At 37.5% G+C, this 23,544-nt stretch overlaps 2 protein-coding genes across 7 annotated transcripts; both read right to left on the bottom strand.

Annotated features, from left to right (window-relative positions):
• Window positions 1-535: 535 nt before the first annotated feature.
• On the bottom strand, window positions 536-2,460 carry LOC122313886 (peroxidase 5-like). Of its 2 annotated transcripts, XM_043129182.1 has the most exons (4): window positions 2,119-2,453; window positions 1,560-1,751; window positions 1,275-1,440; window positions 536-1,069 (listed from the first exon to the last, which is right to left on the bottom strand). In XM_043129182.1, the coding sequence occupies exons 1-4, from the start codon at window positions 2,338-2,340 to the stop codon at window positions 657-659; spliced, it is 993 nt and encodes a 330-aa protein (XP_042985116.1). In that variant the 5' UTR covers window positions 2,341-2,453; the 3' UTR covers window positions 536-656. The 2 variants fall into 2 exon arrangements, with proteins under 2 accessions (XP_042985116.1, XP_042985117.1); XM_043129183.1 differs by lacking the exon at window positions 1,560-1,751 and having other exon boundaries at window positions 2,119-2,460.
• A 3,193-nt stretch (window positions 2,461-5,653) lies between these two features.
• On the bottom strand, window positions 5,654-21,322 carry LOC122312870. Of its 5 annotated transcripts, none has more exons than XM_043127531.1 (6): window positions 21,193-21,322; window positions 20,254-20,889; window positions 8,029-9,854; window positions 7,159-7,347; window positions 6,847-7,024; window positions 5,654-6,770 (listed from the first exon to the last, which is right to left on the bottom strand). In XM_043127531.1, the coding sequence occupies exons 2-6, from the start codon at window positions 20,855-20,857 to the stop codon at window positions 5,866-5,868; spliced, it is 3,702 nt and encodes a 1,233-aa protein (XP_042983465.1). In that variant the 5' UTR covers window positions 20,858-20,889; window positions 21,193-21,322; the 3' UTR covers window positions 5,654-5,865. The 5 variants fall into 5 exon arrangements, with proteins under 5 accessions (XP_042983465.1, XP_042983463.1, XP_042983462.1 ...); XM_043127529.1 differs by having other exon boundaries at window positions 21,169-21,309; XM_043127528.1 differs by having other exon boundaries at window positions 20,254-20,916; window positions 21,169-21,301.
• Window positions 21,323-23,544: the final 2,222 nt, after the last annotated feature.

Genomic DNA, 23,544 nt, shown 5'->3' with positions numbered 1-23,544 from the left:
CTAGGACTAAGTCATTGTTGTTTAGCTTCAAAGATCTGTCTAGAAGGAAGAATTCTGTCAACAAGAAGTTTGGAATAATTAAAGAATTACTATCAGAAGCCATGTCAATTTCTATTCAAACATGGGTTTGATTCACATTTGGAACTGTCCATAAAGAAGAAAGTTTATGCCAAAAGTGTGTCGAGATCTCCTCAAATGATCATGGGTTTCGAGTAGGAAGGTCATTGAACTATTACCAACTTGGAAGGCCACTGTCGCATTGACATTTGACTCGTGGATTTGATTTGCATTGGAAATAAAAAAATGTGTTTTGATTATCCGAAAGGTGTGGCTTACGGAAACGGGCTTCTGGATATGATTTAGCAAATAAGCGGAGGGAAGCAATTGTAAATCAGAATGAACCGACGGATCATCTATTGCAACGAATATATAAATAGAGTGGTCAAAAATATATTCTGATTTTATGAATTGATTTGGCTTTAAGAAATCTCAATGTAAATATCAATAAAAAAAAACGATAAAAAATTCCAATGTAGGTAGAGTGACTTGAAAGCATGCTTCATTAGCTTAAATATTTGTAGTAGGAAAAATACAAAGTATATATAGTAAGCACGTAGCTGGCTTTTAGCTTGAAGATCAGTACAATATTCCTCGATCTAGCTATTTATCACCCTGCAATTCGTACGTATCTCACCAGCATTACCAGTTAACACACCAAGTTGACCCATCTTCAACATTGCAGCAGCAAATTTGAGCCTCCAAAGCATGGGGTTCCGTGCATTTTGATTCACTTGGTTTGCTGTTATTGGGTTTCTCATTAGTGTTTGGTCTGATGTGAACAACCCTCTGTTAGCCAGGATGTCAATGTAGTAACCCACATCGGTTACAGCAGGGCTAGAAGGGTTCATTGGAACCACCAAGTTAGGGTCTGTGCTGCCTTGTGGACACTGCTCCTTCAACCGAGCTGCATACATGGGATCTAAACTTGGATCCTGACTTCTTGTTCCATTGAAATTATTCAATCTGTTGCTAAATGAAGTACAATGAGATCGGCCAATGGTGTGTGCTCCTGTTTATCACATATTCATGGTATATTTTAGTAGATTTTTGGATATAGCTCTTGTCATGCGGTGTAAAAAAGTGTCCTCTACATCAACTTACAAGTAGAAAGAATTATGGATTTAGTCCAAACAAATTCACGGGGAATTTGGGTCTGGTGGTTTTAAATCGATTTGTGAATATGGATGGTATTTTGCGGGGGCTGAAATCCTTACCGGAAAGGGTGACCATCTCTTCTTGTGTGAAACCCTTGTTTGCAAAGGATTGAGTGAGTTGGTCGACATCGAGTGTAGGGGGAGGTAAGTTTGTCGATGCCTCTGAAGCTAGTGAAGTTCTGCCATCTCTTCTTCCTGCAGGAACATAATACCCCTCTCCTCCAGTCTGCATGCATGAACAAAATACGAGTGTGCTCAAGATATCTGTTCATTAAAGCAAACCTAAACTAGCTAGTGTTTCTCAAGAGCATATATAATAAGCAAAAGTAGGTGCATGTGTCTCACTATTTCTACGCTATCTCTTGCTGCAAAGGCAACTATATCAGCGCACGAAACAACACCCTTACAAATGGTTTCAAGTATAGCCTTGGCATTATCAATGACTTCAAACCCTCGTAGGCTGGGGTTATTTGCAGGAGAATCTTTCTCTGCTGTGCTTGATGCAGTGGAATCAATGAGCACTGATGCTTCACAACCCTGAAAGTACGTATTAATGAAGTTGCTATTTTTAACCATTATCATTTTATCATCTCAGGACATCACATCAAATGATACAGATCATAATTGAAAAATAACATCAGAAAATAATGGTTAAAAGGACGATCATCCGGTTGTGAAATATTTATCTAAAGAAACATACATGATGCCCTACAAATAATGCAGTCCTGTGATCTGTGGTTGACAATTAATTGAGGACTCATATATATATATATATAGAGAGAGAGAGAGAGAGAGAGAGAGAGTGAGAGAGAGAGAGAGAGAGAGAGAGGATTAGAGACAAAATCTATCTTAAAGAGGCAATGAAAAACCGAAGTGGATTATTAACACATGATGATTTACTTACTCTAACAAAGCAGTCATGAAAGTGTAGTCTAACAAGACCAGCCGCCACTCCCTCATCCTGAATGAAAGCTTTCCTGACCTCATCTTTAACTATGAATTCAGCAAACGTACATGAATTCATATAAAACCCAACTTGAAGCTGAGAATGCACACTTTGAGTGCATGACAAAACCACAACTAAAATTATAGACAAACAAGTAATTAGCTTCTTACTTGAACTCATCTTGTACAGATCAAGTTAATAAAAAGTGGGATAAACTCTATACATGCATATATATAAGGTGTATATATAGTTCGTGCAGTATTGCTTTACAATCCAGAGTAATGCATCTTTGTAGTGGCATGTGGGAAGGCAATAGCCTGGAACCCATTGCTGCTTAATTGATCGGCAAAAGTAGAAGCTGGAAAGGACAACTGGAGTTGGTAATTTTGATACTGACATGCATTGATGCATGCATTCATCATATGTAATTGCATTATTTCAGAGGGTCATCAGTGATTAATTAGCTTGGTTTGAGCGGGTATTGGATTTTTAAAAAATGGGATATTTACATCAAATATTCTACATTGATTGACTTTGGGTGCAATAAAATCCAAGATGGTTCAAAAAGAGAGGGACCCTTTCTAAAAGGTATATGAACACATACAAATCTCCTAGCTATGTTATTCAAGGCCTCTAACATAGCCACAATTTACCAAGAAATTAATAAACATTAGATGCTTTTTGCAAGGGCAGGTATTAACGCCGAGGAGTGGTTAGCAGCCGATGGACCTACACCCATTTGAGAGAGACAAAAGAGTGGGAGAAATTCGAGAGAAATCAAATATGTTCTAGATAGCAGCCGACGGTCCTCTTTGCTTGCTTATTTCTTTGGAAAAATATAATTACAAGCATGTGCATTAATATATACATTAATCAAATGTGATTGGTCAAAAAGTTAATTTGATTAAAAATAATACTAATTTAAATTTTAAATATAAAGAAATAAGTATTGATACGCTGATTAGTATACGTCTTTACTTATATATAACAAAATTTTATTTCTTTTCTTTAACATAAATGCTGACATGGCATTTTGCCAAGTTAGCGATATGCATATACAGGCACAACAGTAATGATCCAAATAACATGTATGTATACCGTTTTTGTCAAAAGTTCCAAAAGTATTGCATATTGTGTATTCATCTTATTTCTATCTCATTATTTTGATGTGACATTTTCTATTGATTAAGAACAGATGCAAACATTGTTGAGCAGTAAGAATGCAAAAATAATATATAGAAAAGTGTTACAGTAATAAAGAAGTTTAATAAAAATAAATTAATCATAAGCTAATATGACCTTATATTATGTTGGATCCATTTTATAATAAAAGTAATTTTATAATTTGACATACTATATTAAATTATGTTAATTTATAAATTTATTTTTATAAAATTCTTATATAGTTAAAATATTTCTCTAATACATAATATAACTCAAAAATTTAGGATGGTGAAGAAGGGTTAGTGTGGAATATTGGAATGAGATACCAACTTCGTTTGAATAATAATCTATGCAATAGTACGAATTATATTAATCCGAGGATCTTCAGGTGGTTGTGCCGTTTGTCAACTAAGAGCATTTTCAATGGATTAGCTAAAATTAAATGACACTTTTGATGAATATGAGATGAATTTAACTTTTAACTATTTCATTCACACAAGTCTCTATATTGAATTATCTATTTATTCTTTATATAATAAAATAATAATAATAATAATTTAATATATTTTTTAATATATTTATTTATATCATATTTTACCATTATATTAATTATATGTTAATTAGTAATTATATTCTAATTAAATTATTGGTTAAAAAATCATATTTTTAATGGCCATTTAATATTAATAACCACAAATGTATAATTAAATTTATCTAAAATTCAATATAAATGCCAAACAATAAATTCAATATAATGCTAATAAGCTCTGCTGACATTAATTGCTACAGTAAAAGTTAAAGAAACTGAGAGTTTTTTTAGAAAATGTTGAGGGAAGAGAGAGAGTTACAAAAAAAAAAATAATAATAATAAACTAAACATTTGGTCATTGAACAATTCACATGAAATTTGACTTTACTTTTACAAATACTATAGCTAAAAGTAAAACTTTTTTACTTTACATAATCCATTACAGCTAACTTTTGGTCCGTAATAGCTAAAAATAACTCTTTCTTTTACATATGCATATTCTATTGAGAGTGCTGAGGAGACTTTGTCGGCTCAAAAATATATTGACTTTTGAGACAAACACATATATATACAGTCAGCAAATAGCTAGATTTCATTTTTGTTTTACTATAATTAATTATTTATTAATCTAATCTAAAATCAAAAAATTTTATATGTAGTTAATTTTACGTAATCTTTATGCATTTCACTGATATGATTAGTTGTGTTATTTTTTTAATATAAAAATAATTATTTTGACCAATCACATCAATAAAATGTATAAAAAATACACAAAAATGACTATATGAAACAAAGCTCACCTAAAATTATATCTTAATTAGGGCCTAAAGATCAAATTTAGTGTCGGTCATTTGACATTTTCAGAACATCCAAATATCCAATTGGACATGACTTTTCTGGTTCAATAATAATAATAATAATAATAATAATAATAATGGCTTTGATTGCTCCATTGTTTGTCCGAAGTTTTGGGAGAAAGTACTACACTTATAAAAAAGATTTTATAAAAATAAATATTTTTATTAACACGTTTTTATATAATACATTATATTTATTTTATTCTATCAAAAAAAATTATATTTATTTTATAATAAAATAATTTTACATTCTATCGTATCACATCTAAATATCAAATCATCATGTTAATTTGTAAGTCTATTTTAATATAATCTTTGTGGTTAAAATATTTATTAAGATTTGTTTAAAGTTTGTAGAGGATCTTCAAATAATTATTAAATATATGTTTATTAATTATTAATTATACAAAAAATTTACAAACTAATGTGTTTTAATATGAGACGTGAAATTTGCTTTATAATAAAAGAATTTTACAATACCATATCAAATAATTTCATTATTAATTTTTTATTCAACTACGCAGAAGAAGTGAGAGCTACGATAGATCATGTAATCTACCATTCAAATGTTATCTTTCAGTAGACATGTAGGCGGAAAATCATGGGAAAGACCTTTGCTTTGTTATGTATGTTAGAGTTTTGGAACACAGATCGACCCTCTTACTTTTAATTTTGACTCTATTAATTTAATCACTCCGTCAAATTTACGCCACGTCAACCTATTAAACATATCAGTACCATTGGATGTCAACACCTGTACACAAACATATGACTAATAATACATATAATTTTATATAATTAAAAACTTAATACCTACAAAAGAAATGTCAAAAAACCCAAAAACAAAAACAAAAAATCTTGAACCTAAAAGAAAGGATCTGGAAGAGCTAAAGATCCATGGGGTGGGTATTCAAATAGAAAGCTATGCAACTTGCAAGATTAATAGCCAAAAGAGACAAAAGGGAAAAAGCAAAACACAGGTTCTAAAAATCCAGATTATGTTTAAAGGCTTTTTACAAATCCAAAGAGCAGTCATACATACTGTTGTGAAAGGAATTCCCATGTTATATTATAAAGAAACTGCATGGCTTTCTTTCAGAAAATATGAAACCCTTTACCAAAGGAACATTCAGGTCCAACTTGAGCTTTACAGGTCTAACCTATAAGCTCCTCCTCCGTTAAATGTTCCCAATCTGATAAAGTGCTATCATTCCAACCTGCGGCAAGTGGATCCCCAAGCCTGTTGGCGTGGCCAGATTGGACCACTGGATCACCCTCACGAAGATGAAACTCCTTCCCTGTTAACTTGTCTTCAGGACTGTTGGCAGTGCGTCCCAATTTTACATCCATACTTCCATCCTGTGATCTTGCACTACTAATTGGCCGGTGGTTTTTCTCACCTGAAAACCCAAGAGGAGCCACCTCTGTTGGTTCTTGCCTTTTCACATCCATGGATCTCGATTTGTCATCCCGGCACTTAAGGATATGGAATCTGGTCATGATGGAATCCTCAACGTCATCTGTGTTGGGGCTTCTGGTTGAAATGGGAGAATTCTGGATGGAAATATCTGGGATTAGGGTGTCTTTCTTAACCTCATTCAGAAGAGGATAAACAGTTGAGGTCGGTGGTTCCTCTACATTTGTAGCTTTGATAGGATTTATGCAGCCAACTTGGCATTTTAGAATATGAAATCTAGCCATAACATCATTTGCATGGCAGGTTGGGCTGATGATAGAAGAAGTCTGGATGGACTTATCAGGGGCTGGACACTTTGCTTGAGCTGTTTCAGGTGTCAATTGGTCAACCTTGTTCACCTCAGGATACACTTTTGAGCTTGACGCTTCCTCTAACGTAGTAGTGGCATTTGAGTGGTCAATCCGGTGTTTTAGAATACCATATCTAGCCATAACATGCTGCATGGAAGGGCTATCCTGGATGGAAATACCAGAGTAAGGGCCAACCTTGGCCTCAGCCTTGGCCGTAGGTATTAATTTGTCAACCGCGTTTAAATCACAGTAAGCCTTGGATCTTAGTCTTTTCTCCGCAGCCAGGGTATTTACTGCCACATATGAAGCACAAGAATATAAGGTTAAGCAATAACAAAGGAACTATCAGTTTTAGATAAAAATTAGCACCTTTTGCCTTGTGCAATTCAGATTTCTCCATCTCAATCCTCATACGATTATAGCGAGCTTTATAGTTGATGGAACATAATTCAGCTTCTGCTTCTAGCCATAAATTTTTATACAAGAAGCCATTCGGCTGCATTTCTTCCTCGTGATCAAAATTCTCACTGAGAACCTTCATAATAGCCTGTAAAACATAATCCACAGCAAAGAACTAAGGTTTTATTTCCTTTTTGTTCCCCTTCCTTTTGCATTCTTCACTGGGAGGATAATGATCAACAGTTATTATGGTTGTATAAAAAAAACAAACAGAAAAAGAACCTTCGTCATGTGATCTTTTTCCACCAAGTTGGCACCACCCTTCACAGAAACAAAATCTGATATTGTCTCCATTTTATTATCAGAACCAATATTATCATGCTTTTCCTCATGAAGACCCTTATGCTCAAGTTGATCCCGAGTGATAACAGCTACTTCTTTTGTCACTCTGGGCCTGTCTACATTCACTTCCTGAAGTCCAGCATAATATGATTACAAAAATATCCTAGCACAGGTTTTTTTTTCTTGATACACCGGGGACCCAATCTCAGAAGCAGGAAAACAGATAAAAAATCAACAAACTCAATCTTTAATGGAAGTTTCAGACTTGTGGATTACTCACAACACAAAAATAAGACTTCATTTTTAAAAAAAAGAAATATTGTTTTATATTCATGATCCAAATAAAAAAAATAAAGCTTAAATTGTTGAATGGAATATTATAATGAACTGTTTCGTATTTTGCCTTTCAGTCAGCTAGCTAGAACAAACAGGGAGCTCCACCCTACACATCATAGGCATCCATCTTGTTTAAAAAAAAAAATCATTATGCGGCTTGCTGAAATGTCAAAACTTTCTCAAGTGGATAAACCTGCTCTCTAACGAAGATACAAGGGGCCCAAATATCTGGGGTTTAAGAGAATCTTTAAGAAGCCTGCATTAGAGCTTTTTGTGCTGTAAAATAGTGCTCAGATATGAAAAAGGCCATTTACTTCATATTTGTGTCATTCATGTGGTTAACTTTAATCAGTGAAGAAAAGAGAAGCAATCCAATGGATTTACAAAATCTAACATTTATTAGAAAGGTAACTTGTTTCTTATCTAGTAGAGAACCAAGTCTATATTGAGATAAAACAGAAGAAAATAGCATACCATTGAAAGCTTTGGTAAATCTTCAAGATATTGAGTTGCGCCTTGCTGCGGAAATATTGATTCTCGTGTTGCAGTCATTTGTTCACCATCCTTTAATATACATCGATGGAGATTAAAGATGACATCCTTAAGGACCTCACAGTCTCCATCCTTCAGTTCAAGTGAATCATTTGAAGAGTGAAATAGAAGCAAATCAGACATGTTACGCATTATATTAATCAGCATCTGGACATCTATTTTTGAGGTTGAATCAGGGTCATGCAGTTCGGTAAGCTTAGCAGAAGAATCTTCCACAGAAGACGATGAAGACAGGCCATACCCAGAGGAATAGAAAGACACATCGTGTGAACTTGTAGCATCACTGATACTAGATCCTGAATCTTCAACACAAGTCTCTGATGAGTGCTTTTCAGGAATCATTTTGCTTGATTCAAAATTTTGCTGCCTGGTGAGGGAAGGTGTTAAGCCTGAACCAACTGTGGACATGCTGGGCAAGGCATGGTCTTCACATGGTTCACAAATGCTATCAGTATGTTGAACTGTATAGTCGTAGCATGATTTTGAAAGAAAGGATCCATCACTTGCATTTAAAGAACCATCAGATCTGGGATCTCTGAATAATGAGTTGGCATCCGAAGGCCCCTTTGGAGCAGGAGCTAAGCCTCTTCCCACATACACTGTCTTCTCATTTGGATTTTGAGATGAGAACTTTACCGCATCATCAACGGCGAGAGGGAAGACCTTAGGCACCTGACAATCAGAACTTTTACATGATTCTATTTTTCTCATATATTGAGAACCGATGGCTTTAGAAGCTTCAAATGGAGGAAAGCAAATAACTGGAGCTCCTTTCCAGCACGGTGAGTCCACAACAGGGTTATAATAATCTAAGCTCTCAGAAGAATTCTCAATAGGATCAAGTGTCAAATTGAAGCCATCTGAAATTGTATGAGATATTTGAAATCCAGATTTTGGTTTAAAGACTCGATCCAAGGCATCCTCAGAAATTTCTTTCTTCTTTGAAAGCTCTTCATTTTTTAATGATAATGATTCCATAGCAATAGAATCATTTGTGTCGAGGTGCATTCTGAGTTGGCTTGTATCAAACCTAACTTTTTTTTTAGAGCCTAACAAGGGAAAGGACTCGTTTGCATAGGAGTGACTCTTACCACAAACATTTGGCTCAGCCACATCTGTCCCAAAATTCATGTCCTCTAGTGGACCTGTATTTGGTGCAGACATGCTGGTGTCAACATCTGGTGGTCTAATGACAAGTGAAGGAGAAGATGTCATGCGTGATGCACTGCCACTCATACTAGCATTACAATGCCTAATGTGTTTCTCATATGAAGCAATGCATGGCACTTGGCGTTTGTACATCTCTGGGATTTCTTCAAAGGAGGGCTTTTTATGTAGAAGTAGCCAAGGGGCACCTGTATTTGGTGCAGACATGCTGGTGTCGACATCCGGTGGTCTAATGACAAGTGAAGGTGAAGATGTCACACATGATGCACTGCCGCTCATACTAGCATTACAATGCCTTATGTGTTTCTCATATGAAGCAATGCATGGCACTTGACGTTCATACATCTTTGTGACTTCTTCAGAGGAGGGTTTTTTATGTGGGTTTTCCAGAAGTAGCGAAGAGGCACCTCTGATAGATGTTTTTGAATAATCAATGGGCATGGTTCGCAGATTGTTGACTGGGACGGATTTATCGTTAGGCCATTCCGTATTTGAACATCCACTGTGCTTTTCCCAACCCAACATATCAATGATATTGGAACCTTCTTCACACGTGTATGAACCTTTGGAGGCTTGAGCTCCTGTGCATGGTAAATAATAATAAAAATTTAATGAGAAAAATCAGACGACCTTTATACAATGTACTCATTACATATCTTTTTGTTTTCCTTTCTTTTTTCTCACAATCCCATGGCTAAAGTTTCCATAATAAACAACATATGAACGGTAATAACATATGTACACAGAACAGCAAAGATAATCATGGAGGAGTATGAGTGAGGCTGGTATATTTTAAACAAAAGGATATGGAAAGTCCGTTCTAAGACATACTAACTGATAAAACAGGACGAAGCAAAGATCAAGTTAATTAAGAAACAAACAAAAGGATAACAAGAAAATACTTTGATCATTAAACCAATCTATCATGATCTCTTTTTCAGTCTAACCTTCTACAGATGAATTGACTAACCCTTCCCACCCCCACGTCCTTTCTGACATTTTTCCTGTATCCTTGAAATTAAGTGCTGCTTAACAAAATTGGGAAATATATCAAGCTCAAGACCCAAAATAAAATAGGAACTCAAATGTTTGTGCACCTAATCTGACACAGCATGATAGCCAAAGAACGATGACTACAGCACTAACCATTAAGTACACCTTTCCACAAGAAACGCTTTGGACTCCATCAGAATTTAGAAACAAAAAATCTCAAAGACATATTATTTGATCCACTTGATTACTTTTCAATATTGCAGCAGAAGGGTCAATTGAAGAATCTAGAAAACTCAATGACGAAGTAATAATATTCCAAAACATATCCAAATTAATATCCTACCACAAGTATTCTAAATTAACTATGGGATCCCTAAATTAACCTAAGATCAAGAAGAGACTCATAAACTTAAAAATTCCGAAAATGACAAACATTGACAAAAGTCTTCCAAATGTCCTACATCATAATCCACTTATTTTGTGCCAATGGTTTAATGGGAAATATTGACAAAGCATGTTAGAAAAATTGTGGGTTTTGAGTGAGAGTTGGTTTTCTATCGTAGTGTTCACCAAATTAGGGATGTCACAGAAGCATGTGTTGTCTGCAGGTTTTAGAAAACAAATCTTAAAGTTAAGTAGAAAAATAGTTAATAAAGATAAAGAGGCTAAAACTAGCATCCAAGTAAAAGATTCCATCCAAATGGAGACCAGGAGAACAGTCACATCCCCCAAAAATAAGAAAGATTTATTCAGTAAAATTTGAAGCTGTAGAAAAATGAATTCAGACTTCATAACAAAAATCTTGTAATGGGAGTACATGAACAGTGGTGGACTGAAGTTATTGTGGGCTTTAGTTGTTCCTGTTTGTTGTATTGGCCATTTTCAAGATAGTCGTGAGTCAGGCCATGGCCCATTTAACGTTGTTAGCCTTGATTGAGCTCTCTTTATTTTTAGAGTCTTGTTAGGTTGGCCTAGGGCCCACTAGTTAGTAGAGGTCAGTAGTTGTAGTGATTTAGGATGCAATTGTAAAGCATCTAGAAGCTGAATACAACATAATTTCCAATATCTCCCTTCTTCTCTTGGAGGCAAGCTCAACCTCGAATCTGAACCTATTTTCTTGCATTTTTCCACATTTTTAATTTACCCAAATATTTACCATCGAGCTTGTTACAAATTGGTATCAAAGAGACACCGATTTCTGTGTTCTCATGGAAGAAATCTTTGTATCCTTCAGCAAAATCAATGAGTCAATGGAACGAATTCGTGAAAATCTCGAAATTCTCCATCAACATGTAATTGATGGCAAGAAGGATTTTGAAGAAAAATTTAACCATCTTGAGCAAATGCTTCGTGAGTTGCAGGAAGAGGAAAAGCAAGCTAAGTATTATCCAGAGAGTTTCGTGCAAGTATCAAATCTCCCCTGCAACCAAAATTGCCTCTTTAGATCCAGAAAGTCTAGATTCTCGATGGTGAGACTATGAAAGGTGACCTCGACATCTCCAAGCCCGATCTCAAAACTGGCATTGCCAAAATCAAGGATTAGAGACAAAGAAGGGCGAGGGCGAGAGAAGAAAATGAGATGGGGTGCGGTTTTGGGAATTTCTCAGAGCTGGAATAGAGCACCATGATTGCTCCAGCCTCAAGTTTCATGCTCAGATTCTCAGATTCGGGAGTTTGACCCATGTGGTATCAATTTTCAATGTCTCCGTTCATTACCCTCCTTTCTTTCCCATGAGCACATTTTTACCATTTTCTGTCCTCACCACGAAGAACCAGCTATACTATACTTCAACCCATAGATCTCTCAACCTGTACTATGCTTCCACATCCAGGCCAGTCCCATTCATTCATGGTGGACAAGGCAATCCTGTCGGCCTCTCAGTCACCTTCGTCAATGTCGTCAACCGTGCTACTGGGCCAGTCAGGGAGTTACAGAGCCCTGCCTATGGGGAGAGGAGTAGCAGCAACGGCTTCGGCTTCGGCTTCTGCACAGAAGACCCAGGTCTTCAACTTAAACCTCAAAATCTGCTGCAACAGCTTCAGCCTCTGGTCCTCCAAATCAGTTTTTATTACATGCAAAAACAACAATGGAGTCCGAAACTGCTCCACATCTTTAACTTGACCCTCTCTTGAACCACGAGATGTTCCCCGTTTGGCTGAGAATTTCATGACCTATGACTATGCAGAAGCTTCTGTTTCCATTTCCAGTGCCTTGCTGCTAGGCTACTCAAGGATTCTCATAGTCAACAAGCTGCAGGACACATTCATGAGTTTTTATTTGATGAATTCCTCGAGTTTTTATGCAGTAATCTCTAATTCCTTACATTTTTCGTGGTTAGTGGGGTGTTTTTTGGTCAAGGGCTTGCTTGTCTTTTAGCAGATCCCATGGATGAATTTTGGTATAGAAGAGTAATGGGGGATTTATTTGATGCAAGAGAGCTGTTTCAGAACATGATATTAGTAAGTAAGATAAGTTTTTTCTCTCTGTGCATATGCAAGTTTTTTCTCTCCGTACACATGCAAGTCACGGTAATGTAATGTAACAACATCAACGGCGTCATTGTTTTCACAGCGGCGCAGATGGCTTGGATTAGGGAGTTAGTTATAGAGTCAAAATTATTAGTGCTTGCGAAGGAGGGTGAGAACTTTCACATTTTGGAACGGGGATGGAAGGTGAAACACAAGGTGGTGGTGGGTTGAAATACAATCCTCTGGTTCGTGAAAGTGCTGGAGGAGTGCCTAAGAGGGGAGAAGCTGGAGGTGTATTCGGTGATAAGGGAAGGTTATCGAAGTTTCATTGCCCAAAGGTGTGAGAACAGTCGTGGAAGGTTCCCATTGTTAGCAGAGTATGGTCAGGCAAGAAGAAGTTGTATGCTATGCTACCTTGAAGGAGAAGATGGTTGGGGATGGAGAAGCTTGAAGGAGCTTACTGTGGAGATGGCTCAGCCCAAGGGTGTTAGTCATGGAACCGTCGAAGGAGCTCAGGTGAGCAATGAGGTTAGGGGGCCGAGAACTTTTGATCAAACCTTTTCGGAGGTTTTGAAGACAACGAGACAAAGCCACGCGCCAAGGAGACCTGGAGGAGACGCTGGGGTGGTGCGTCGAGCACCACAACTCGTACGGGGTGCAGAGGTTGGCAGGTCACGAGGTGGGCAGATGGTGTGGGAGAGCATTAGACGTCTACTGGAGCTACAGGGTCAAGTGAGGAAACTGCAGAAGGAGATGGAGGATTTGCGTATATATGTGGGGCTGAGAAAGGAAACTTCAAGGTGGGAGGAGGTAAAGAGCAAATAAAAGAAAGGCGCAATGCACAACGGGCCTTTTCAAGCAAGTCAAATGGGCCACAGTTTGTTGAGCCTTTGCCCGGCCAACCTAAAGGAGTAACGTCAAGTACTATAGTCCAGAAGTTTGGGCCATTGATCTAGCCCAATCTTAAAGAGCTAGGCATCCCAGGCTCTTCCAATGAATTGGGGCTCTCAGCCCAAAAGGATGGGTGTGGGCCTTTAACTGTGTCGCCTAAAGAGCTAGTCAATCCAGTCCAGTTATCGCCCCAGCCCGTTACGTCTAACAGCCCTAAACTGCTGGGTACCTCGGTGGAAGGCTTGGACCCGTCCAATGAGATGGGGCTCTCAGCCAAGAAGGATAGGCTTGGGCCATTAACCGCAGCCCAATTAATGCCCCAGCCCCAACCCGGTACTCCTAACGGCCTTAAGCCTGCCGTCCCCGAATACGTGCAATCCGAATGTGATTTGGACTGCAATGGATTGATAGTTTTTGTTCCGGAGACCTCTCCTTGCTCGACGTCGACAGAAAGGGTCCCGGTGAGTTTACAAACAATGGCGACAATGGCAGAGGATTCCGGCGAGCATACCGACATAGTCTTCGGGGCTCTGGGTAATGTGCCGATGCAGGTTTTTGATTCTATGTTGCATGTAGAAGGTTCCATTCCACTGTTGGGAGGCCAGACAAAGCCGATTAGTCCAGTAGACATGGGTTTGGGCTCCCTAGAAGTTTATGTTCAACCAGTGATCGATTTTGAGATGAAGGATGATAAGGGGGAGGGTTTGGATGACCCAGTATTCTCAGAGGATGAAGAGCTCGTGTTTCCTGATGTGTGTGGACAGTTGGGGTTGGATGATATCACATTGGAAAGCGAAAATCAAGGAAATCATATCAGTAGGTTGGAGGAGCCTATCCCGTTGAGTTTCTGCTTTCCGATTCAACCGAATATTTCAAACTGGGTCTTCCATAAGGTGAAAGAGATCCAAAAATTTGTGGGAATTGATTGTGATGGGTACAAGGAGAAATTTTTTGCACTCTTCACAGTGATTGAAGCGGGACATAAACAAAAAAGTAAAGGTGAAGTGAATAAGCATTGGGAACTTAAAAGACTGACTTGGGCGATGAACATGAAGGGTAGTGCCAGTAGAGGTAGGGTGAAGAGGAAAGGGCTGACTGTTCCTCAATGAAGCCAAAGATTATATCGTGGAATGTCCGTAGGCTAGACGACATTAATAAGAGGCTCCAGATTAGAAACTTGTTGCGGGAGTGGAAAGCGGACATTGTTTGCTTACAAGAGACAAAACTAAAAATGATCGATAGAAGATTGGTGCAAAGTTTATGGAGTGGAGTTCATGTCGATTGGGCCTTCTTGGCTTCGAATGGGGTGTCGGGAGGGGTGGTAGTGATGTGGGACAGGCGGATGGTGGTGAGGATGAAGGATTTTGTGGGGCATTATATGGTTGCATGCTCCTTTAAGTGTGTTTCCGATAACTTTCTGTGGGCTTTTGCAGGTGTTTATGGTTCCAATTTAGATACATATAGAAGGTTGGTGTGGGAAGAACTGGCTGGGATTCATAATTGGTGGGAAATCCCTTGGTGCATAGGGGTAGACTTTAATGTGGTAAGATTCCCAAGTGAAGTATCTGGTTGTAGAAGATTGCGGTTGGCTATGGAAGAGTTCTCAGAGTGAACTTGATGGATTTGCCATTAGCAAGGGATACTGTGACTTGGTCCAACAACCGGTCATGGTCTCGATTGGATCGTTTCCTAATATCACCAGAATGGGAAAGCCATTTCCCGGACATATGGCAAAAGCGTATGCCTCGTATTGGTTCGGATTATTGGCCTATTTTGCTTGATTGTGGAGGAATTCGTAAGGGGCAGCGGCCCTTCAAATTTGAGAATTTGTGGTTGAAATCGGACGGGTTTGTGGACAGAGTCAAACAATGGTGGTCTTCCTATCAGTTCCAAGGTACCCCTAGCTTCATTTTTACGAGTAAATCGAAAGCTCTTAAACGAGATCTAAAAGTGTGTAATGTGGAGTCCTTTGGCAATGTTGGGGAAAACAAAAAAATAAAGCTTGTGGAACTTCAGGAGATCGAGAGGAGGCAAGAGCTACAACCACTCTCTTAGGAAGAACAAGTCCGGAAGGCCGAGCTGGTTGTAGAGGTCGAGAGACTAATATTATTAGAAGAAAAGTCTTGGCGTCAAAAGTCCAGGGCATTATGGTTGCAGGAAGGTGACTGAAGCACGGGTTTCTTCCATAGAGTTGCAAATTCACATCGAAGAAATAACAACATCAAGATGCTGAAGGTTGATGGGGTGGAATGCAGAGATGAGCAGGTAATCCACAATCGTGTTATTAATTTCTATGAGAACTTACTAACGGAGCAGGTGGGATGGAGGCCGTCACTGAATGGGATGGACTTTGACTCCATCAGAACGGGCAACGTGGCGCGATTGGAAAGGGATTTTGAGCAACTAGAGGTACATGAAGTAGTAAGGAAAAGGCGCCAGGACTGGATGGATTCTCTATGGGCTTTTTCCAAGACTGTTGGGAAGTGATAAAGGAGGACCTCATGCAGGCGTTCCAGGAATTTTTTAAGGCTGGAAAATTTGAAAAAAGTCTTAACAGCACTTTCCTTGCATTGATTCCTAAAAAGACCGGGGCTACAAAGACCAAGGATTTTCGGCCTATTAGTCTGGTAAATGGGGTGTATAAATTTATATCCAAACTTCTTGCGAACAGATTAAATGAGGTGATGGGGAAGATTGTTACACAACCTCAAAATGCCTTTGTAAAAGGAAGACAGATTCTTGATGCGGTGTTAATTGCTAATGAATGCCTCAATAGTAGATTGAAAGCCGGGAACATAGAGATTATGTGCAAACTTGACATGGAAAAAGCTTATGATCATATTAATTGGGACTTCCTACTTCATATGCTTAAGAGATGCGGTTTCGGGAAACGATGGAGGGCGTGGATCCGTTGGTGTATGTCTTCGGCAAAGTTTTCCGTGTTGGTAAATGGAGTCTCAGTGGGTTTTTTCCAGAGTACACCTGGACTGAGACAAGGGGATCCGTTGTCACCATTGTTGTTCGTTATTGTTATGGAGGCTCTAAGCAAGATGCTCTCGACAATGGTTGATAATGGCTTTCTAGATGGCTTCTCGATTGGAACCCCAGATAGGGGTAGTATAGTTATCTCCTATTTACTATTTGCAGATGATACACTAATTATGTGTGAAGCCGAGCAAAATCAGATACGAGTTTTGAAGGCCCTACTTTTTTGCTTTGAGGCAATATCGGGCTTGAAGGTAAATTTGGAGAAATCTAAATTGGTGCCAATTGGAGGCAGTTTCCAATACTCGACAGTTAGCGAGAACGTTGGGTTGCAAAATCACCTCATTCCCTTTGACTTACCTAGGACTCGCTTTGGGGAGTGTCTCGAGGGCTCCTTCGGTTTGGGATACAGTGATCGAGAAAATTGAGCGGCAATTGGTGGGTGGAAAAGAATATATTTGTCAAAAGGTGGAAGGATTACGTTGATAAAGAGTACACTCTCTAATTTACCCACTTATTTTTTTATCTCTTTTTCCAATAACAACAAGTGTGGCGGCACGTATTGAGAAGCTCCAGCGAGATTTTTTGTGGGGGGGTTTGAGGGATGAGTTTAAGTTTCACCTGGTTAAGTGGAAGCAGGTGTGCTGTCTTATCTCAGGGGGAGGTTTGGGAGTCAGAAACCTAAGGGTTTTCAATCGTGCTTTGCTAGGAAAATGGCTGTGGAGATTTACTAGGGAACCGGAATCTTTGTAGAAACTGTTGATTGAGAAGAAATATGGGGGCCTATGGGGGGACTAGTGTACCAGAGAAGCAAGGGGGGCTTATGGAGTAGGTTTATGGAAACACATAAGAAGAGGGTGGGGGGCTTTCAGCCGCTTTGCTAAACTCCAATTGGGCATGGGATCTAGAATAAAATTCTGGAGCGATGTCTGGTGTGGAAACAAAGCTTTGAAAGATTTGTTCCCTTTGCTCTTCCAGTTGGCAAGTGCCAAGGATGTCTCGGTAGCGAAAGTAATGGAGACATTGGAGGGACAACTTCTTTAGAATATTAATTTTAGTAGGAGGGCACAGGACTGGGAAATGAGCAGTTTCGCAGATTTTAACAGCCTCATCTACTCCATTAGACCTCCATTAGACCAAACAGGCAACAAGAGGATGCACTATGGTGGATCCCTATAGGCAAAGGTATTTTTACCGTGTGATCATTCTATAAGGCCCTCACACAAGAGTTTAATATTTAGTTTCCTTGGAGAAGGATTTGGCATCACAAGGCCCCTCCCAAAGTCTCTTTCTTTGTCTGGACGGCCTCCTTAGGTAAGATACTTACCACCGACAATTTGAGGAAAATGAGGATTATTATCGTAGACTGGTATTGCATGTGCAAAGGAGCCGGAGAGTTGGTGGATCACCGACTTTTGCATTGTGATATAGCAAGGAGTCTCTGGAATGAAGTCTTCGCTCGATTGGAGATGGCTTGGGCTATGCCAAAAACCGTGGAGGCAGCTTTGGCTACTTGGGCAAGCTTGAGAGGTTGGTAACCTATTAAAGCTATTTGGAAGATGATCTCTCTCTGTATTATGTGGTGCTTGTGGCAGGAGCGTAATGAACGGATGTTCGAAGATCAGGCGAGATCATTGGAGGAGCTTAAAAGTTTTATTTTTTAGAACTCTTTGTAGTTGGGCTGTTGCTGTTGACTTCAACGGCATGGCCCTTCATGATTTTCTTGTCTCTATTGTTCCTACCTAGTTAGGACATCTTGCCTCTTTGTAATACTGGCTTTTGCCATCCGTTTTTTATCAATAAAGTTTGTTTATTTATCAAAAAAAAAAGAGCTGTTTCAGAAAATGCCTCATAGATATGTGGAGTCATGGAATGCTATGGTTGAGTTTGCTAAGAGTTGGAGGGGTATTCAGGTTGGAATTATGGCCCCTCAGCTGTTCGATGAAATGCCTGAAAAAGGCTCTTGCTGATTGGAACTCAATTATTTATGGGTACATCAAGAACTTGGACAAATCAATGGATAATTCTGGGCTTCATGATCTGTTTCAGAAATCTGGGAATGTTTTGTATTGTAAAGTTGCCATGTTGGAGGATGGGAAGAAGCTCTCCAAGTATGGTAAAATTGCTAGTCTGGTTATAGCCAAGGAAACGATGGGACTTCCAAATGTTTTGACTTAGTAAATTTCGATAACCCAGAAGATGCAAGACAAGCAATGGAAGAGATGAATGAGATTCGTGAAGGTGGGAACAGAGGCACTCAGAAGAGATTTTCTGCGGATGCTTTATATATCAGAAACATCAATGGTAGGGCTCAAAGGATTCCAAATGTAGGTGAACATGGTCAAAGTGGATTGGTTGGTCAAAATTCAAAAGGCCCATCGAAGTTTCATATTGTGTGCCTGAGTTCAAAAAAAAAAATACATTGTTGCATGATGGTACCTTCATTAGTAAAAAGGACCAGCCCTTGTTTAATAATTCATGGGTAATTGAGTTCTGAAAATGCCATTTAGCTGGAAAGGATATTGTGGAGACAAGTGGAGCTAGTCCTACAGTAGAGCAAAATGCTTGTATGATTCCCATTGTTGTTGATACCCTTGCAAGAAAGAAGAAAGAAGGTCCATCAATTATGGACCACTTTCTTTTATTCTTTGTACCATCCCAGGAGAAAGCAGCTAAGGCTGCCTATCTATCCAAGAATCCTCTACTTGAGATTGTTGGATTTTTTGTGCATGTATTGTGTATTTATTGGAGGACTTCAGATGGTTTGTTCTGGTAATGGCCGTACTTGCTGCAGTGGTGGGAAGCCAATCCTTCATCACTGGAATATCGGGCTACAAATCTGTCATAGTTCCTTTTTTTCACTTTTTGTTGAGTGGCTTATTGCATGTGGAAATCTGGAAATAATTTGGTACACACTGAACTATAGCACAACTGATCAGAATTTCATAAAGCACTTGAACAGGGAACAGGAGGCAAATCAGAGCAACTTTCGAGATTTCTCAGCTTGGCTGAATTAGAGGAATCAAAAGGGTAACGATGAATATGCTGTGGTCAACTCAACCACACCTTGAGGACAAGGTGCTTTGAAGAGGGAGGGTTTGTCACACTCCCGTACATGAACAGTGGGGGAGTGAAGTTATTGTGGGCTTTGGTTCCTGTTCGTTGTATTGGCCTGTGGCGATTTCTTTTTATTTTCAAGATAGTCGTGAGTCGGGCCATGCCTCATTTAATGTTGTTAGCCTTGATTGAGCTGTCTTTATTTTTAGAGTCTTGTTAAGTTGGCCTAGGGCCCACTAGTTAGTAGAGGTCAGTATTTGTAATGGTTTAGGACACAATTGTAAGGTATCTAGAAGCTGAAAACAACATAATTTCCAGTATCTCCCTTCTTCTCTTGGACGCAAGGTCAACCTCGAATCTGACCTATTTTCTTGCATTTTCCCACATTTTCTATTTACCCAAACATTTACCATTGGGCTTGTTACAAATCTCAATGAGAACAAATTGACCAACGACATTCAACCATAATAATAAGACTGATAGATTGGCAATATGTAGCATTCAAAAGCACAATAACCAACATGCATTCCAACAGAAAATAATGAAACAAACAATCATATTTATTTTAAGGCAAGGTAGAGATACCTAGGTTCGCATCATTCATGAAAACGGAGGACGAACCAGAAACAGTCAACTCCTTAGAGCAGTAACCCTCTTCAAGGTGGCAACCAGATTGAGTATGATCGTTCTTGGAGGACCCATCCAAGGTGACAACATGGGAACTCGATGACAAATCATAACTAGTTTCATCTGGAACCACCGTAGGATCATGGTCTTCAATTGGGAGCGGGATATACGAGGGATAATATAGTTGGGCTTCAACAGTACTAGTTGCCACGCCATCGACCGGAACCGAGGCGATAGAGTTCAGTGGAGACAAGTGGGTATAGGGTGAATGCATATCATGAGAGCCACCGTAACCATATGCATCCGATGAACGCATCGGATGGTATTCTGTAGTGCGGTTTGAATATAAACCAAACCCAGAATCAGGATAGTCGGAAGGGAGCCAATTGTGCAGAGAAGAACTCAAGGGAACACCATAAGAGAATTCAGTCAAATCCCCAAGCGGGCTTGCAATGGGTTTTGGCACAACCGTAAAAGGCGGGGCTAAAGCCGACAAATTTGAAGACGATGCTGCAGATCCTTCATGACCATGAGACCCAGAATCCATCGACCCATTATCCATCCACTTTCTTTACTTTTTAGCTTCGAATTTTTCTGATCGTTAGAGATAATTAAGTCAAACTGATCAAAATCCAGAAAGTTTGAAATCAAGCCAAGGGCTACTGAATTAAAGATCAAAGCCAATATAAGAAAAATAGACAAAAACAAAAATAAGTATACGGATATATATGATCAAGAATAATACCGATCAAAGTGCTTTATGCATATTTGTGTATTGTCCTCTTAAGAGAGATAAAATGCAAACTTTATAACAATGATTCGATGAAGATGTTGTGCTGCTAAATTGTACAGAAAATCGAAAGGATCACGTACGGATATTCATACTAGAAGACTGACCCCAGAGAGAGAGAGCGTAGCGTGGTCTCTGCTCCAAGTTTCAATCGGAATAAACAAAGGATTCATTCAGGATAACGAAAATCAGAAAAAAGGAGTCGTCACGTACGCGGAGCTTACTTTTTTTTTTTTTCTAATCATACGCGGAGCTTACTTACTTTGATATCAATTACCAAGAAGCCCCTGGTCAAAATGGTCAAATACATTTTACTTTTAATTTAGAGAAATATTGTTTTTTTCTACTACGTGAAATTAAAATAATGAAATTTAAAATAAAAAATTATATTCATCAGTCCTATAATAGGCATCTTTTTACACTTCTACTTATATTATACATCTATTTTTATTTTTTATCTTTTTATTTTAATAAATATATAATATATAAATAATGAGCAAAATAATTTAATTATTAAATATAATAAAAGGGGTGGAGACAGAAAACATCTCAAAAAACATTACAATTCAAAATAAAAACAAATTGTAAAATAGAATCTAAAGAGTTTGGTCCAATAATTTATTGGCCGTGATCAAGAAAACGCAACGATGAAGACAGTTTTGTGGTTGGAAGGAGAGTCCATCAATCTTAGGGTGCAAACCATAACTATCCGGTTGTTAATGATATCTTATCTCCTATTATTAGATAAGAGATCTATTATTTATCATTTTCATATTTCATATATCATATTTATTTTTAAATTTATATTATATATAATTACTTTTACATATTCTTTATATACTTAATTGATATAATTAGTTAAAATAGTTATTTATATTAAAAAAATAATACAGTTAATAATCAATACACAAAAATGATTACATATAAAATTTTTATTTTTTTTATTTTTTTATTCTGAATTTTTCTACTTATTATTTATATACTATATATTTGATGAAAAAAATTAAAAAATTATATATAAGTGAAGGTGATAAGTATAAATTTTTATTAGATAATGAAGATAACTTTAAAAAAAGATATCAAGCCTTTGGTAAAGCGAGCATCAGAGATACAGTCGCGTTGGGCCTCATGGGCTACCAGTGGCATGTGGGAATCACGTGCTGGTCACAATGTGGAATTGTTTTTTTTTTTTAAGAAAGTCTAGTTGTAAATATATTTATGTATTAATATATACATCAGTTGATTTTAATTAGTCAAAAAATAAATTTTATTAAAAATAGTACTAATTTAAATTTTAAATATGAAAGAATCAATATTGATATGCAGAACGTGACTTTGTTTGTATGTAATAAAATTCTTTTTTTTTTTTTTTTGTTTGAGTGAAGTTGCTTTGTTGGGGGAGGCAAAGATGGATATCAAGAGATTTTAAATAGGGTGTATGTGATGGTGGGTGGCGATTGGACGCTTGTCTAAAGTTAAGATTGCATTTCGATATAGAGCAGAGTTAAGCTAAATTTTTTATAAATAATAATGAGTAGAATTAGTAGAGTGAGTTATATAAAATTCATTTAAAATAAGTTTAATGTCTTTAGATGTTAATATGAGTTTAAAGATATTTATGAGAAATTAGAAAAAGTTATGAGTTTCACATAAAAAGATGTTAAGTTAAAAAAAAAATTATGAATCTCACGTATAAAAAAGTTTTGAATTGAGATGATTTTAATAATTTGAGAGTTGAATATTTAAATATTAGATTTAATTTAAAATTAGATTGAACTGAATTAATTTTAATTGAATTTAACAATCAAATTAGGCCTAAAAATCCCTTGAAAAAGGACACAAAAAGAAAATTTTAAAAAACATATGAAAATATCATAACATAATTTAAAAGGCAAATTAAATAATAAAATCATTATCTTTTCAGCCGCTTAAACTTTAATTTAAGTCAGTAGAAATTAAAAAGAAAAATTATTATTTAATTTATATCTTAAACCATGGTGGTTCATACTGGAAATGACATCACGTGTTACGTGGTGGGGCCTATTAGTAATTATGGGCGGCCGGAGTTGGGGCAATGCTTTGGCGAGGGTGGTGTAATGTGTCGGTAAATCTAATCTTAGTAAAATGGAGAAGAAAAATAAAAAGAAAATAAAGACAGAGTGGAAGAAAGTACCACGGGATGAGGAGAAACTAGGAAGGACGGTGGAAGAGAGAAGCCAAATAAGGAAGGGCGACTTGGGTGTGGGTAGCTACCTGTCTTGAGTTTTTGGGGGAAGAATGTATATAAAATTTGGAATTCACAGATAATAAACTTTTTATGAAGTAGTATTATGGTATTGATTGATTTATAAAAGAATTGATTTATAATATTCTCATTCTTCTTTTTCTTTATTTTTCTATCTAAGTAGAAATAGTAATATGTGATACAATTCATGAACTCAATAAGAACACGATATAAA

Source organism: Carya illinoinensis, chromosome 6 (genome assembly GCF_018687715.1).
Source record: "Carya illinoinensis cultivar Pawnee chromosome 6, C.illinoinensisPawnee_v1, whole genome shotgun sequence".
Classification (NCBI taxonomy): Eukaryota; Viridiplantae; Streptophyta; class Magnoliopsida; order Fagales; family Juglandaceae; genus Carya; species Carya illinoinensis.
This window is presented reverse-complemented; position numbering and strand designations above follow the sequence as displayed.